General features: G+C 42.1%; 1 protein-coding gene across 5 annotated transcripts in view; it reads left to right on the forward strand.

Annotated features, from left to right (window-relative positions):
* DPP6 (dipeptidyl peptidase like 6) overlaps window positions 1-12,384 on the forward strand; it is a 543,541-nt gene extending 531,157 nt beyond the window's left edge. For all 5 annotated transcript variants that reach the window (XM_069006390.1, XM_069006388.1, XM_069006391.1 and 2 more), the window contains 9 exons: window positions 366-464; window positions 2,727-2,796; window positions 4,529-4,723; window positions 5,679-5,733; window positions 6,606-6,711; window positions 7,554-7,612; window positions 8,872-8,944; window positions 9,044-9,117; window positions 10,117-12,384. In XM_069006390.1, the coding sequence (XP_068862491.1) occupies window positions 366-464; window positions 2,727-2,796; window positions 4,529-4,723; window positions 5,679-5,733; window positions 6,606-6,711; window positions 7,554-7,612; window positions 8,872-8,944; window positions 9,044-9,117; window positions 10,117-10,263 (878 nt within the window). In that variant the 3' untranslated portion in view covers window positions 10,264-12,384. The remainder of the gene's footprint in view (window positions 1-365; window positions 465-2,726; window positions 2,797-4,528; window positions 4,724-5,678; window positions 5,734-6,605; window positions 6,712-7,553; window positions 7,613-8,871; window positions 8,945-9,043; window positions 9,118-10,116) is intronic.
* The last annotated feature ends 206 nt before the right edge of the window (window positions 12,385-12,590 follow it).

A 12,590-nucleotide genomic window follows, 5' to 3' on the forward strand; every position in this document is an offset into this window, starting at 1 on the left:
CTATATATTATGTATAACTTGGACACACATACAGACTTGAGGACCTCCTCATCTGAGACCTAGCTTTGCATGGCAGGTAGATACCTGACTGGGACCCATGGTAGTGTCCCAGCACAGCAGGTCACATTCCCACCTCCTGCAAATCAGCTGAATGCCACTGATTTCAGGAATACAGCTCTTTTGCCAATGCAGAGAACTTGGAAGGGGTTTCAAAGGCTTAACTGAATTAGACATTTATGAGGACTAGAAGGAAATCCGTCTGTAAGGAAACTTGTGTTAAATATATCAAGGTGACTATAAAATGTTAAAATGCTTTTTCACAAACTGTGCCAAAATTTTTTGTGATCTTGTCCTTCTTCTTTCAGAAATTTTTGAGCTGGAGGTAAATGAAAATGTGCAGCTGGCTGTAAATGACAGGCAAATGCCGAAGGTAGAATACAAGGAAATCAAGATAGATGATTACAGTAAGTAGCTCCTTTCTTCTCACTTATTTGTCTCTTTCACTGCTATAGCTGTGAAATGATACAGCCATCCTGGGTAGACTGGCAGGAGGAAAAATTACTTTGACTCTCAATAAACTCACACAGTTTGCAAAGCACTCTCCTAGAATGTGCTACATTAAGGAGGTTATTACAGAGGCAGAATTTGATGAGAATTCAGCTGAAGAAAGGCAAAATTATAGGGTTGGAGTTTTTTTTCCCTCTTAAAACTTTCTTTGTGTAGAAAAAGCCACTCAGGGAAATGACACGGTGGGGTGCCCCTATTGTTGGAGGCATTTGCCCTGGGTGTGTGTGTGTCATTTGAAATGAGTTTGGAGTGGGCTAATGTGTGTTCTTGCTGGCTACAAATGTGTCTGCCTCTCTGCACAATCTGAGCTGCTGTGAATGAAGTTGACTCTCCACTGACTGCCCACTGGAGTCACTCAGGATTCTTAGAGAAAGCCATATGATTTGGGAGGGTTGGAAAAAAGAAGAAAGAGCCTTATGAGAAAAGACAAAGGAGATTTCACCTGGAGTAAAGAAAGCAGATGCTTGGAGCAGTTTGCACCTGCAGCTGGTGTGTTGTTTCTAGTACTTGTAAAATCATTCCCCACATATATATATACACGTTTGCCAAAGAGAGAGAAAAGCCTGGTGGCAAACAGCCAAAGTGTAAGCCTGTCTCTGTAGTTGTAGTTTCTCTATATGGGGAAAATCCACATATTCAGAGATGCACAACAGCTCCCCAAAATCCCAGCCTGCATGTATGGTGGCAACTCTAGAAAAAACCCCAAAGGCCCTGGGTTCAAATGTGGCCCATAATGTTTTCCATACCAGGAAGGACTGAATCTCTCAGGCCACAGGCAGTGAAATGAAAGCAGCGAGCTGTGCTGGGGGCAGGTTACTGATTTCAGGCATTTCCAGATGTTATAAGATGTGGAGCAAGGTCTGAGAGATGGTTGCCATTTGAAAAGGATAACAATGGCCCTAAAATGTTCTGTTTGCCACACGGGCATAAGGAACATAAACCAGTGCACAAAAATAACAGGAACAGACGTGTGCTTCCAGGTTTATGGACAGGAAAGGAAGGGTAAAGAGCCCATATTTCCCCCCAAAAGCCAGCTCATGGGAGACTGACAGTTTATTAGGGATAACTCAGCTTGATACTAAATTTTTTAACTGCAGGTCCCATTGCAATTCTGCTCATTTAACCAAAAATATACTTGTGTGCAATAAATACAAACTGGCCACAGCCATGTGGCCATTCTGCTGTGCCCCCCCTGTGATTCCAAAGCTTTGGGCTGAGCAGCCTTGGGAACACTGCAGGTAGCACTTAGTAATATTTAAAGTCAAGTGATGGCCTTTTTGGCTGTCCCTGGGCCATTGATCCAATTTGCAGCTATTAGCATTCAGATGGAATAACTAATTAGGCAGAGTGTCAAGCAACGATTGCAGAGCAAACCACTTAAACCGTGCTGCTAATCTGTGTATTAATCTACTGAAAATGCTCCTAATACCAGTTTAATTGCTGGGCCTTTGCTAATCTAGATTGTAGATAATATTTTTAAAATAAATGTGCTGTCCTTAATGCAGAGAGTGTTTGTATGGAGGCAGTTTTGGCTACTGATACAAACCCATAGAAATGACATTCAGCTAAAAGAAGCTTCAGTGGTCACATCTCCCCTTTACATTGGTTCTGTACCAGTACAACAATGTGGGCTTCAGCACCTTTGCCTCTTGTTTACAGCAAAATTTAGCCCTTTAGAGGTTAGGATTGAAATACTTGTTTCTCCCTCTGTCTTCACACCACTATAGCAAAATAATTCTATTTCTCTCCCCCAGCCACCATACTTAATTGGGTTTTAAATTACCATTTTCATTGCCAATTTTCCTCCTTCTCTTTTGCCCTGAAATATTGATTTCTGTCTGCGTCACTCATCCAGCTGCCAAAAAAGGAAAATTATAGCTATTGACAGATGTTAATTGAATGCTGTAAAAGTGATGCATGACTGAGCAGCTTGCACTGTACTCCCCATTTACATTTCTTGTCACCTCAGCTATCACAATATGGGTCTTTTTTTGTTTTGACAACATCTGTGTTTCTAAGGTGTTTTATGCCACTGCCTCTGAAGAAATGCCATTTTGCTCCTACTCATCTGTAGCCAAAACACCAGAAAAATCTATTGGAATCGTGTCAGCATTCCCACATCAAAGACATGTTGTTATTTGTTCTTTTTTTTTGCTTAGGATTGCCAATGCAGATCTTAAAGCCAGCAACCTTTTCGGACACGGCGCACTACCCTTTGCTTTTGATTGTGTAAGTTCCTGCTTGTGCTTTCTTTCTGTTCACGTTATCAGGGCAGCATGGAAACCTTGCCCATGATCAGGAACTTTTAGGATATGTTTTGTACAAGGAATGCCAGAGTCCAGCACATTGGTCCCTACCCCGTCTCCCTTCACAGCTGGGAGAGGCCAGATGTACATAACTTCTTTCCCATGTTTGAGCCAAGGTTTTCAGCTCCCAGGAGGGCACCCTGTTGAAATCCTGCAGAGTAAATTGTGGATTTTGTGAAGGTGTTCCATGTACACTTCAATCATTTGTGGGGCAGAAACAGGAGAAGGAGGAATACAAGATGTATTTCAACTTTCTGTCCCAGGGCTCAGGGCACCCACCTTGCGATTAAGAGGTAATTTTAGAGTGGAATTCAGGTGGCCTTACTAGAGCTTAAATTTTAGGTGCCCTCATGCAGAAATCATTCCCTTGTAAGTGCTGGTGTTCCCTGAAGTGACAGTAAAGAGAGAGCTGGAAACCTTTGAAGATCTCCACAAAGTTAGCATTTATATTAGATAGGTAGGTTTTCCTCCTGGTGGGCAGAGCAGGTGGGTATTTCTTTATGCAACATTTAATAATAATAATACACATTACTGAGGGCTTTTCTGGGAGTTTGAAAAGCAACTGCAGGAGGGAATTCACTGACCTTGCAAGAACCTGTTTGGCCCTGGCTGCATCCCAGTGCATCGCTTGCTGCCTGCCAGGGAACACCCAAGAGAGAAAAGCCTCATGCAGGAGGGATGAATGCCTGGTGAATGCCTGTACCACCCTGCACAGCCCTCCATGAAGGACAAAGCCACTGCAGTGAGCGTGTCGTTACGTCATGAAATTACTGCGGAGAAAATGTGCTTCATTATGGGAGTGCTCGAGGAAGATTGGTTCTCATCAAGCACCCGGCACTTGATTAGGCTGCCTCTGGAGCTGGATGGGCCGGGGTCTCGCTTGGATACATGCAAATGAATGGAGTCACATGCACATTAAAATCCTGCAGTGAAGTGCCTGATGTCTCTGATAACCCCAAAAATGAGAAAAAGTGGATAAAAATGCCAGTGATTCTACGGTAATCCCAGCCCCAAATTATTGCTTAAAGTCATCATCATCTTCCCTTGTTTATTCCGAGCTGCCTGGCTGAAGCAGGGTCTGTATTTCTCAAGACAGTTCCCCTGTGAAGACCCTAAGCAGAAGGGTGAAGAGGAGGTCTTTCCCACCCCTTCCCCCTTCCCACCAATTTTGGGCCAAACTGGGCATTATTAAGCCATTTTTTTTTTCACTTTAGAAGAGTCCTTTCCCTCTGTACTTGTGTGATGCAGTGATGACAGAACCACTTCAGAGAAAATAAAATAGAGCTTTGGGGAATATGGAAAATAGATACACATAAATAGATCCCAAAATAGATCCCAAAATAGTTCCCAAAATAGATCACTGCCCTGGTTACTCATGGGAGGAATCCTGACCAGTTAGAGATGTGCTTGTTGGTGGGGTTCAAAGCTCAGCTTAGAGGCTGCTGTGCACAGAGGGAGGCAGAAACCAACCTGCAGCTTCCACCCAGCCCCAAAACCCATCCCACACAATCAGCCTCCTGCGTGCCATCCTTGCAGAGACTGGTGTCCCCTTCCAGAAACCTGTCCTGCCTTACCCTGCACCATGGGGCTGTCCCACAGCCCCGGGGAGGGCGTTCGGTGCCGTTGCCTTTTCTTGATGCCCGTTTCTGTTTCAGAGATGGGACACCCGGCAGCCAGATCGTCACGGAGAGGTTCGAGGTGACGTGGGAGAGCGCCATGGTCAGCTCCCACAACGCCATCGTGCTCAAGTTCGACGGCCGTGGCAGCGGCTTCCAGGGCGCCAAGTTACTGCATGAGGTCAAGAGGAGGCTGGGCCTTTTGGAAGAGAAGGACCAGTTGGAAGCTGTCCGGTGAATGGCGCTGTTGTTGAAGAAATTAATTCATTATAATAATTAACCCAAGACTGTCATTAGTCCTGTGATGTGTTAGGGTAGAGCAAGGAGATGAGGGGGACAGTGTAGTCATACAATTGCAACTGCATGTGAGAGGGAGCTCATGCCAGCACAGTGCAGAAGGAGAAAAACAAGCCCTAAACAGAGCTAAATTAGAGCACACTTATCTGCATCACGTGTTCAAAGCCCATTTATTTTTAGCTCTGTACAGTCATACAGCTACAAACAAGTAAGCTTGAATATCTGTTCCTACATTAATATTTTGCGTGCCTGGTAGTTGGAAAAAAATCCATCTTTAAATCCTTAAACTTTTTAAACAGAATAACCAGGGCAAAACCCTAAATGTCAAGTCCTGTCATATGGTTAGATTTATTCTGCACATAATCACGTTAAAACCACTATCAGAGTATTGCAATTGCTTTGCAATAGCTTACTATGGCTTCCAGAGGTAGTGCAGGTTATTTGTTGCCATTGCTTGGTCAAATCCAACGAATGAGGTTGCAAGATTAAATCAGATTCATGTGAAAGCAGCTTGGACCAGATTTCCTAGACTGTCTGTGTCAAGGGGAAAGGGCTTGAAAAAGGGCAGGTTCAGATTATATATTGGGAAGAAACTCTTAGCTCTGAGGGTGAGAACTGGAACAGGTTGCCCAGAGAAGCTGTGGATGCCCCATCCCTGGAAGTGTCCAAGGCCAGGTTGGATGGGGCTTGAAGCACTCTGGTCTAGTGGAAGGTGTCCCTGCCCATGGCAGAGAGGTTAGAACTGGATGGTCTTTAAGGTCCCTTTCAACTCAAACCATTCTATTAATTTTTCTGGGGCCACTTTAATTTAAAGCTGATGAAAATCACACTGGTTTTGCTATCGAAGGGAAAAATATTTTTAATCCATTGCTTTTCCTCTCTCATGTTCTAGGACAATGCTGCAGGAGCACTTCATTGATAAAACGAGAGTTGGTGTGTTTGGGAAGGTAATGTTTTTCCATTGCTCCGTTGTGCTGTTCCAGTTGGCTGATATGGCTAAACAGCTGCACTAAATCCTGATTTACTGAGTATGTCAGTGGTGACATTTTTGTTATCATTTATTTTTGAGATAGGCTGCACCTTGCTCAGCAATGCTAAAGGTGGAAGCTTTCATTTCACCAATGTCTTCATCAATAACTTCTTTTAAATTAACTTCCAAGTGCAAAAAGTGACTATTGCTCAGAAAAAACATTGTCAGATAATTAGGGTTTTTTTTCCCTTAAAAAACTTTTATTTCATTTTCACCTTGTCTCTTAAAGCCTGTGGGAACATGGGTGCATCTAACTCACATGTACAACAACGTTGTGGGTTTCTGAGGCTGATTTGCTGTGTGTGCCTGGCTGGGAAACAGCAGCTGTAAAGTACTCAGGGTTTGAGATGAGAGCGGGACTGCGAGTAGAAATCATTTATTGTGGGAGACACGGGCTTGGAGTGGGTGAAGAGAGCTGCACATAGAGCAGCATCCCTGCAGGGAATTGTTAGCAGGCTGGCAGCAGACACTGAAATTGTGATGCTCATTTTAAATAGAGAAAGACTGGGGTAAACGTTTTGGAGAGGTAACATATCTGGTTAGAGCTATAGCCATAAAGTGGGATGAAAAAGGCTGACTCTTGGGCACACAACCCTCCTGCCTTCAGGAGAGTGCCAGCCACAGGGCCAGGGAGATGTCCCTTGTTTTGTGTTTTTCCAGGGCAAGGAGGTAAAGGCTCTGTAAAGTCTGAGCATTTGCTGCAAGGTCTCAGCTGCCCTGTTTCTGTACCCAAAAGCAGCAGTGCCTCCCAGCAGGAGCACTGACACCCCTGTCCCCTTTCTGTTCCAGGATTATGGTGGCTACCTGAGCACTTACATGCTTCCAGCCGGTGAAGAGAACCAGGTGTTCACCTGTGGAGCTGCTCTTTCCCCGGTGACAGACTTCAGGCTATATGGTAAACCCCATCCCTGAGCCCACAGACCCTCCTGCTGACCAAATGATGTTTCTTCCCTATCCTTTCCCAGTTGCCATCTTTCTTTCCCAAGATCCTTCTTAGTTTATATTCTGTGTCTTTTTAGGACTAGCCATAAACCCTTTTACCCAACTCAAGCAATTTTGCTGGCACCACTGGGACCAGCCATGGTGGTCAGAGGAATCAAATCACTTTACTACTCCTCTTAAATAAAGGAGAATTGTCTTTAAACTCCTCCAGTCTTTGCCACCAACCAGCCCCACTGCCTTGAACATGCTTCCTTCTTGCCTGAACCACCCATCCAGGCAAGCTGTGGTCCAGTCTACCTGGCCCATCCTGGCTCTGACCATAGCACTACACTGCACATGGTGGTCCTTGCTCTCAGGGATGGGAGTCCCCTTTGCACTTAATGCCAGTGAAAATCAGGGGACTGCCATGGAAGTCAGTGGTGTTCAGCCAGACTTCAGGAGCTGTACAGTTATCCCTGAGACCAAAGGGAACTTGCTGCTGATGGAGAAGGCCCCAGCTGAAAGGAGGAAAGGGACACAACATGATAACGCCCTTCTATCTCAGTTGCATTAACAAAGATTAAAAAAAAGGATTTTCTGTGAACTTTTTAGTGACCAGAAGTACGTGGTGACAATGACAGACTGTGGTATCACACATATCCTTAGTGCATTTCAAAAAACTTTTAGAAATGCATCTTCTGTAAGTAAGGCCATGTTAGAAAATAAGATGGTTTTTAGCATTTGCAATATTTGACTCAGAAGCACCAGTGTGCTCACTTATGACTGAAAGTGATATTTTCTTTTTTTCTCTTCAAGCTTCAGCCTTTTCTGAAAGATACTTGGGCTTGAACGGGATTGATAACAAAGCTTATGATGTAAGTGCATGGACACTGCATTTCCCTGCTAAAATGTGAACTGGGTCTTAACTCTCCCTCCACGTGTTCTCCTTTGAGGAGGAAGCAAAGTTATGCAAGGGGGACTTACTAGTGAAGCTCTGAAGGTGTCCTTCAGCCTGCTTACTGCTTTTCTTGTCTTAATAGTAATCATGGATAAAGTTTTTATTGATTAGCTCTCATGTCTGCCTCTCTAAATTGGGTAAATACAGTTCTAGAGATTGAAAGAGCTGAGTGACTCAGATGTGCCCAAGACAACACGGTGTCACGACCTCCTGAAAGTTCCTGCCAATGGTCTTGTAACTTTGGTTCTCTCTGAGATAAACAAACTCAAGTAAAACTCAGCTTGATTTTCTCAAACTTCGTGGTATTTCAGGTAGGCAGAACTCTGTGCCAGAACTGATCAGGACATAGGAAAGGAGACACAGCATCAGTTAACAAAGACGTTGTTAAATGCATGTGATGGGATCAGTTGGATCCTGTGCTGCAACTACTTGCAGGCAAAACCTGATAAAGAACAGTCACACAAACAAAATTTGTTATAGACTAAACCTTTTTCAGCTTCTAGGCCTTGTCTCCAGCCAGAAGATGTGAAGGCAGCAAAGGTCTGCCACTGTTCTCACAGAGAAAGCAGGTATCACCCTGTGTCTTCACAAGGCGAGATTTAGCCTGGCTACCTAAACTCCGAGTTCATTGTACTCATAATCTCTACATTAATGCAAACTCTTTTGTGTCCTTTTAGAAATAGTTTGTATTTATTTTCCCCCGTGCATCTGAAAGACATCTGGGGGTAAAGGCCGTCTCAGAAGTGGACACTTGAATTTCATATCAGATCCTCCCCCAAGCTATCAAACTCATTGAGGTTGGCTTTCAAACCACACCAAAGTCATTCCAGATCCATGAAGAGTTCTTAGGCATAGGCACCTGGGCACACTTTCTTACTCACTGGAAATTCACTTTGTTCTTCTCCATGATCTGCAGGTCAAGCTTTTAGTGAACATTACCAGAACAGATGAGGATCTCTGACATTTTCCTGCTGCTGACACTGCCCTGCCAGCACAGGATGGGGGTCTATTTTATCTCTAGATTTATATAAGTAGCCAGGACAATATGCTGTGCTGGTGTCTGCTTGTTATCCTGGTGATAAAGTATTAAATGGAAATAAGTGCTTCTATTGCCTCCATATAAACTGCTCATTTCTAGCAAGTTTTTTAATCTTATTACAACCTTTACCTTCACAGATCAGCAAATTATCACACAGAGTCTCATTACTAAAGGAACAGACATTTTTGATCATTCATGCTACTGCTGATGGTGAGTTAGCCCATCATTTGAGCTCATTATGTGTTTGTGATAGCTTTGATTTTTGTTAATTAAATTTGCCTCTTTAATGATTTCAATCTGTTTTTACAGAAAAAATCCATTTTCAGCATACTACGGACCTTATCACACACCTAATTAGGGCAAAGGCTAATTACAGCTTGCAGGTACAGTATATGTTTCTTTTTTTCCTATTTGAACAGTTATTTCCCAGTTTGAACTCAAACTGCTGTTATGAAACAAGCTTTAAAAAGCCACTAGCAAACTCAGCCTGGCAGTAGAAGTAGCACCAGCATATAACATGTTTCTATTAGTCCCATGCTTATGTGATATCACTATTTTGGTCTGGACAGTTGTAGAACAATTATTGAATTACAGTAAATTATGTGAGAGACATATCCCTAAGGAATTTCTTCCTGTTGACTTCCTTTGGGAACAACAGAACAAATTCAGGATGAATTTCAGGGGAAACAGGGCTCTGAATTAAATCAACCAGAAAAGTTACGAAGATAAATGTCACTTAAATCTGACATCCCACTGTGAATGGCATACTCTGGTCTAGAAAGTTCCACTTTCCACCAAATTATATCTCTGTTTTGCTGAATGCTCTATGTCCAAGTCATTAAATCTTTCAAAATGAACCCACCCTAGCACCCCTGCCTAGACAACCCGTTATGATCCTCTTGCATGTCTTCAAGTTACCTGCTCCATTTAAATGAAAAGTTGGGTTTAAGCTATTTCATTTCTAGCTTCCTTTTTTTTTTTTTGTTTAATTACTTCTCCAGCAAGATTTATTAATTTTTTTTTACTTAATGACATTTTTGCTTTAAAGCCCTCATTTTAGTCAGGATGACCTAATGCCATTTCTCTCCAGAACTGCGTGGTTTTTTGGTTTTCCCAAGGAAAGTGTGGGCTGGTTCTTCTTAGACTGAGCCTGTTCAGAACGGAATTAAATGGAAAATCCTCCCATCCAAAAAAGTTCCTTGTGAGGGAAGATGCAAGTCTGCACTCAGAGCACTGAGGTGCCCAAATTACCCCGGGCCTCACACGCATCCATGGGAAGCCCTATGATGCTGGGGAGAGGCAGTGGGTTTGCAGCTCAAGCTGCAGGTGTGGGTGATCAGTCCTGAGACTCTAAAAGGTGTGTATTTACCTGTTTTTTGCAGATTTACCCTGATCAAAGCCATTACTTCAGCAATGCAGCATTTGAGCAGCACTTGTACCAGTCCATTGTCAACTTCTTTGTGGAGTGTTTCCAAGTTCCGGACAAGCTGCCACTAGCGCCACTGAAAGAGGAGGAGGATGATGATTAACCCTACTTGTCCGTGCTAAGCACAAGGCAGATCTCTCTGACAATATGCAACTGGATCATTTTCCTGAAGAAAGAGATGTTGTTAGCATGTATTTAAAAAAAAAAAAAAAAAAAACAAACTGAAAGCAGCTCCTCTGCTTTACTTGACAGCAACTCCTTCCTAAATGGAAGAACATTAAGCATGGTGAACTCAGCAGAAACTGCTGTCTGAAATAAATCCATCACAACCAACATCTTCTTTTTCTTCTGTTGTTTTGGGGTTTTTTCCCTTTTTTTTCCTTTCTTTCTTTTTTTTTTTTTTTTTGTTTGCCACAAAATGACTTCTAGAGTGAAAGTGGTAAGACATTGAACTTGAATGAACATCCCAAGAAACCACTTTGAGGACTGGAAGATTTAATATCTCTTTGCATTCAAGCAGTCAAGCAGTAGCAGTGAAATCCATCATCCACATTAAGGTTACCATAGTTAGCATCACACTGTGTCAGAAAAAAAAAGTCTAACCTAATACATGGAGAAGATTATAGCACAATTATTTTAAAGGATACAGATTCATACACTTGCCTGCTCTTTTCCACCTTCAAGAGGTTTGTCATTGCTACGGGATACACAAATTCAATTGTGCGAAATATCACTATAGTTACACCTATCTTTACCTTCTTGTAATTATTTTGTTAATTCTGTATGGCTTTTACTTCTGTTGTTCATTGGGCCTCATGCTTACCTTATTAGCTTCTCAGCTTGTTCTGGATGGGGAAAAAACATACAATGAATTAACCAACTCACTTTAGACCTCAGGGGTCTAATGAGGCAATGGGACTTGAGCTACCCAGATATTAAAAAATCTATTGGAATAAAGAAAAACTCACTCTTGAGTTCCCAAAATAGCTCTTGCCAGCAAGATTGAGTATTTTCTTTGGCAGCCTTGAAAAATATGCACATAAATAAGCTAAATCAGCTTACATTGAGATATTTTTTATTGTGATGAAGAAAAATATGCGACAGTCATGATTATTCTTTCTCTTCCTTTAGTGCTGGAACAAATGGCTGGCAACCTGTTGGGGAACAGCTAGGTGAGGCTATGGTACAGGAATTTGTACCAGAGACCTCACAGATCATCTTATAAAGCCATTTAAACAGAGACAATGTGCAGAGATTTATTGCACATGCTGTCTGTGGCTTAGTTTTATTCCAGGTCAATGATTAGCATATTCCAAACTCATTTAATTATCTCTTCTGTTCACACTAGTTTTGACAACCATAAAAGAAAAAAAAAAAAAAAAAAAAAGGAGGATTTTTTGCTTTTAAATGTCTAACTGTTCATTTTAGCAATGGAAAGCAACTTCTAAAACTTCTTGTGAAAACATTCAGCTCTCAGAAAGGAATCCAACCTCCATTCACTTCCACGTACTGTGTCATAAGAATTTTGACAGTGTCGCTCCTTGTAAAATATTCTGACCAAATGTACAGCCAGTATTAATACTGTATATTTCATTTTGTTGTATATAAAGGAATGTAAGTCAGCTCTTTGTCAGATCCCCAATCCAATATTAGTCTTGTGTTCGACATGCATGCGGTAACACTTCTTTGCTGATCAGGACTCCTTAGAAGTACTAGCTTGGAAATATAACAATTAATGTAATTTCTTTTCTTGTTTTAACAGCTTGAATGTCAATGCTGGTTTCTACTTTTTACATAGTACTGTGGGTAAACTCACATCCTGACAGCAATGATGATGTTTCCATTGTGTTCTTTAGTGTGTCTTTTTTCTTACCTTTATTTTAAGCTTTGAACGTTGGTTGTACTTTGACCATCATGAAAAGATATATTGATAAACCACGGAAATTACCTAGTTTGGTTGGGATTATCTCCTTTAATTTACAGTGCATCGACATTGTGTGAACAAGAACTACAGTGTAAATCTGCTTTATCTGGCAAAATGCCAAATAGACCACGAGAATGCTGCGTGTCCAGATTTTGCTACGCTGAACAGGCTCGAGAGCCTGAAATGAACTTGAACTGAGAAATGTAAAAATCTGCTCTGTCCACAATCTTTTGTAGAAAGAACTTTAGGATGTGGCATGGTAGTGTTTGTTCATTCATGGAATAAAGCATTATTTTACCACCCTGGTTGCTACTGCTGTTATTTTGTATTAAGATATTAAGCAAGCATCAAGTTCCTGGAAGTGCTATTTCTGGTTGAATTGAGCCCAAACTGGCACTGCTGACTTGCTGCACTTTGTCAGTGCCAGGGTGTTGTCCCATCAGCTGACACCCATTTGACCAAATGAGATTCAGAGGAAGAGAAATTTAATACCTCAAAGCAAAACC

This window comes from Aphelocoma coerulescens, chromosome 2 (assembly GCF_041296385.1).
Source record: "Aphelocoma coerulescens isolate FSJ_1873_10779 chromosome 2, UR_Acoe_1.0, whole genome shotgun sequence".
In the NCBI taxonomy this organism is placed as follows: Eukaryota; Metazoa; Chordata; class Aves; order Passeriformes; family Corvidae; genus Aphelocoma; species Aphelocoma coerulescens.